The 4,169-nt window shown below is 36.9% G+C and overlaps 1 protein-coding gene across 1 annotated transcript; it reads left to right on the top strand.

Moving 5' to 3' along the window:
• Positions 1–1,866: 1,866 nt before the first annotated feature.
• On the top strand, positions 1,867–4,165 carry LOC110441532 (E3 ubiquitin-protein ligase TRIM56-like; the record flags this gene model as incomplete). The annotated part of the gene is made up of 2 exons (XM_021484708.1): positions 1,867–1,960; positions 2,905–4,165. A coding segment is annotated over exon 2 (1,233 nt), but the record flags the coding sequence as incomplete, so codon positions are not given.
• Positions 4,166–4,169: the final 4 nt, after the last annotated feature.

Here is a 4,169-nt window from a genome sequence, read left to right as displayed (position 1 = left end):
CTGTCGAAAATCGAATAAAAATTGGTTAGTCCAATACCAAGATTTTAACATGCAAAGTTTACGATTTACAAATGTTCACCATTCACAGTGCAACTGCATCGCCCGACAGTTGAAAGTCAGGAACAAAGTAAATAATGCTGGACCATGCTATGCACATTGTACATCTGATCAGGTGGTTTATTGATAAATTACTGATATTGGTGAGACTTGAACGGACATGTATTCCCTTCCTAATACCTATATATTTAATGCCATTATACAAGACAACTTATGTATCAAATAGTGCATGATTATTAACATTGTATTAAAACTGGGGGTAAAATACACGGGTTGCTGTTCATCTTGAGTATACCTTTTTGTACTGTTTTTGTTTTGTTTTTTGTTTTGTCAATTTCAATCGTATATCTCCCGCATATTGTAAACAAAGAGGTGCGCTTACATTAATTTGACTTAATTATAGGGGTTCATTATATTTTCTAGAGATCAAATGAATCATAAAAAGTGCAATATTTACACGCACTAGATTAACGAATTATGTACATACACACATTCATTTAGATAGCATCCGCATGTGTGTTCGGACACATGTATACAACACATCATTTACCTCCTCAAAATTCCATTATTAAAATGTTAAAAAAAGTCTTCATATGTATGTATCACTTAAAATAGTACCTCCACAAGTAAATGACGACGGAATATGTCATATACCGAGCTAAAAAGCTCACGATCGCAGCCACCAAGTATATTCTAATAAGGCAGCGTTTAACTTGTGATGTCACAGATGTGAGCTTCATGTACCCATATCGAGGCGATCGCCGCTGAGTCGATGTATGTTTCAAAACAAAAAATATCTCGGAAACGACGGCCATTATAACGATTGCACCTGTTTAGCCTTTACTTGTATAATATGCAGAATTTTTTTATTGTAAAAAAGCAAACCATTCAGGTTACACTTTAAATTCCTGTCTGAACAACGTATACAATTTTATACAAAACTTGTAGAGAATGCAATATAACACCGGTAACCGAGCTGGAAACAAGTGGGTGGAGACCAGGTAAATAAGCTGGAAATATGACTCAATTGATATAGATTTAAAGGGGCGCCATAATAAAAGTATTGTCAGTTTTCCTATACTTTTGCCTATTCAAAAACAGTACGGTCAACTTAGTTTGACAAATTATAAAAAATACATTCAGATATAGGCTGGCACAATTTCTCAACGCTGCAGCTGATAAAAAACAAGTCATATCACACTTGCATATCGATCGGCACGTGTTAGTTAAAAGACAGGAATCCATATTATTAATTACCGATAATAAATACAAAAGTTATACTACCCGCACCCAACTTCCTCCGCACATACTCTTATATAGAAATGACTGCTTCAGTTTTCCCACTCTTGCCTAAATACATTAAGATCTAAAAGTTCTTATTTGATTGTATTTGTAAAGTCTATAACAATACTCTATTGCCTACTGGACAATTCGTATAATGGAATTTGTTTGCACGGTGTTGATTATGTTAGTGCCAAAAAATACAAATCATGATGAGCTTAATTTTCCAGTATGAATTCACCGCATGCTCCAGTAATCAGAATGTCATCAATAAACAATGTCACGTGGCAATACGCCATGTGATATCTATTTTTAACAACAAATCGTGGAGCCTTCAGACTTGTATTTGTTCTATAAATAATATAGCTCGTTGTCGAAAGTTTCTATTTCATTAAAGATATAGCATTGTTCATGAAACTTGTATGTAATTTTATTTAGTAAAGTATAAAATAAAAACTCATAGAAAATCGTCGAGTATCCGGAATTGTGATACCACCTTCTCCATTCGATATTTATACAATGCTTGACATATTTCCTGTTTTATATACGGACTCAAGGTGTAAACAAATGTCTGGTCTGTAGGAGTCTGTGCTTCCTATCTGTGTAGATAAGAGTTCCCTTGGTGAGTATAACGGGCAAAGAGTAGCATAACTACTTCAATATAACGTACAGGCTATGTCAATGATACAAACAAACTATGATGACCCGTGTATGTTACAGTTCACCATGTACTACAAGGAATTCACACATTGGATTTGGCAGACATATACAAACCAAAACTCCGGTAACGTTTGTTTTCTGTGGCCTGTCCAGAATCGATTAACTGTATATAACTGCGAGTAAACATCGTTTAAAACATATAAGTATGTATCGTTGGAATCATACGAAAGCTGGCCTGTGCATTCATGTTTACGGTATATGAGTCACAAGGAAATGTAAGAGTCGCCTCCCCTTCTACAACACCTCGACTCACAAACAATTGGGCAGTATGCTTATATATGATATTAATATATCACAGAATTATGTATAAGAAAACACATGTAAGCCTCTGATTAAATGATGTTACAACTGTATCACTATTTCTTGAATGGAAAAGGTATGAATATAAACAGACATAACACAATAACACTTATCAGTGACGATCGACCCAAGCTATAAAGAATACCGCTTTAACGTAATTATTCACCAGGCAAAATTCAGAAAAAAATAATAAGTAAAACGCGTTGTATAAACGATAACAGTGATTTTTTTTTGCCAAAATCTGACTCGAAAAATTCCAAGCCTTAAACTATGGTACAACTTGTAAAAAGGAAACTTCCACCATTACGCACCATATATCATAAAAGACACGTCTATGTCTTTAAACAATTCGTTTAAAGTCAGAATTAATGAAAAAAAAAAAAACAAGCTTTATTTGATTACATCAACGACCTCATATGATGATTACATTATACTGTTAGCTATGAAGTAATCATTTAAAGAATACATGTCTTACTAACCGGCCTCGATAGCTGTCTATCTCTTAGTATTGGACTATGATCACAGTTTTATTTTTTTCTATTTCAGATCTGTGTTGACTCTTCTGACTTTTACAATGGCTTCAGGAAGCCTCCCTTCAGAACTGGACTCACATTTGTTGGAGTGTCCAATATGCCTTGAGCAACTTCAACTACCAAAATCCTTACCGTGCCTACACTCCTTCTGTCAGGATTGTCTCGGGACATATATTACAAAGGAGCTGTCCGGGAAGATGGCGTCGACAACATCCTTCCCTTGTCCGATCTGTAGGAGGACGACCTCTCCTGTGAATCAAGCAGAATCAAAGGCTAAATGGGCAGAGCAATTATCGACCAATAGTTTGATCCATGATCTTATCCAGCTTAGGGAACGTTCGTCTGAACCATTGTACTGCAAACCCTGCCAGACAAAAGGTAACCGGAACAACCCAGCCAGTTTTTGGTGCAAGACGATGAACGAGAACTTCTGCGACAATTGTAAGGTAAAACTTCATGATATCATACATACTGACTGTGATATACTGAATATCACCGGACACCATAACAAACGACTAAATAGGGAAACGTCTGCCCCTCGATGTTATCAACACGGCGAGAAAATTGTTCGGTATTGTGAGGACCACCAACTTCTGTGCTGTAACGAATGCGTGATCGAAGACCATATGAGTTGTGGAAAGGTACCAAAGGTGACGGAATATTGCAAGAAGATAAAAGCAGGATCGCAGATAGAAGACATGCAGGCGGCGTTGAAGAAAGGAACAGATAGTATGAACTCACTAGTGAAGGACTTTGATGAGCAACTCCAAACCATGATACAGAACCAGGAAATCGCACTGCAAAGCATCTCCGACCTGCGTCGAAAGGTAGATAAACGACTGGACACACTTCAGAAGAACATTACCGACGAAATGATTACATTGTTCAAAAAAGAGAAAAGAGACATGGAGGCATCATCACGGCATTTCAAACGTCTTTTTAATGGAATGAAAAATACACTAAAGTCGTCCATTAAAGCCGTAGAGGAAAAGGACAACATTGAGACGATAGTGTTGTATCAGAGAGGACAGACAGAAGTGGAGTCGTGTAAGACCCTTGTCGATGAGTTGAGCAAGTCATTCACATCCGTCAGCATCGAGCATCAAATTGTTTCCGGACATGATATCATTGGTGATAACGCGATGGGAAAGATTGTCGTCGGAAAACAACCACGATGCATCCCTGGGAGCCATATCGATTTAGCAAACCCCATGTCAGAACGACAAGTGAAAAAAATCGGAAAATTTAACATCAAGTCCCCGTTAGATAAACATGATA

This window comes from Mizuhopecten yessoensis, unplaced genomic scaffold (genome assembly GCF_002113885.1).
Source record: "Mizuhopecten yessoensis strain PY_sf001 unplaced genomic scaffold, ASM211388v2 scaffold716019, whole genome shotgun sequence".
Lineage (NCBI taxonomy): Eukaryota > Metazoa > Mollusca > Bivalvia > Pectinida > Pectinidae > Mizuhopecten > Mizuhopecten yessoensis.
This window is presented reverse-complemented; position numbering and strand designations above follow the sequence as displayed.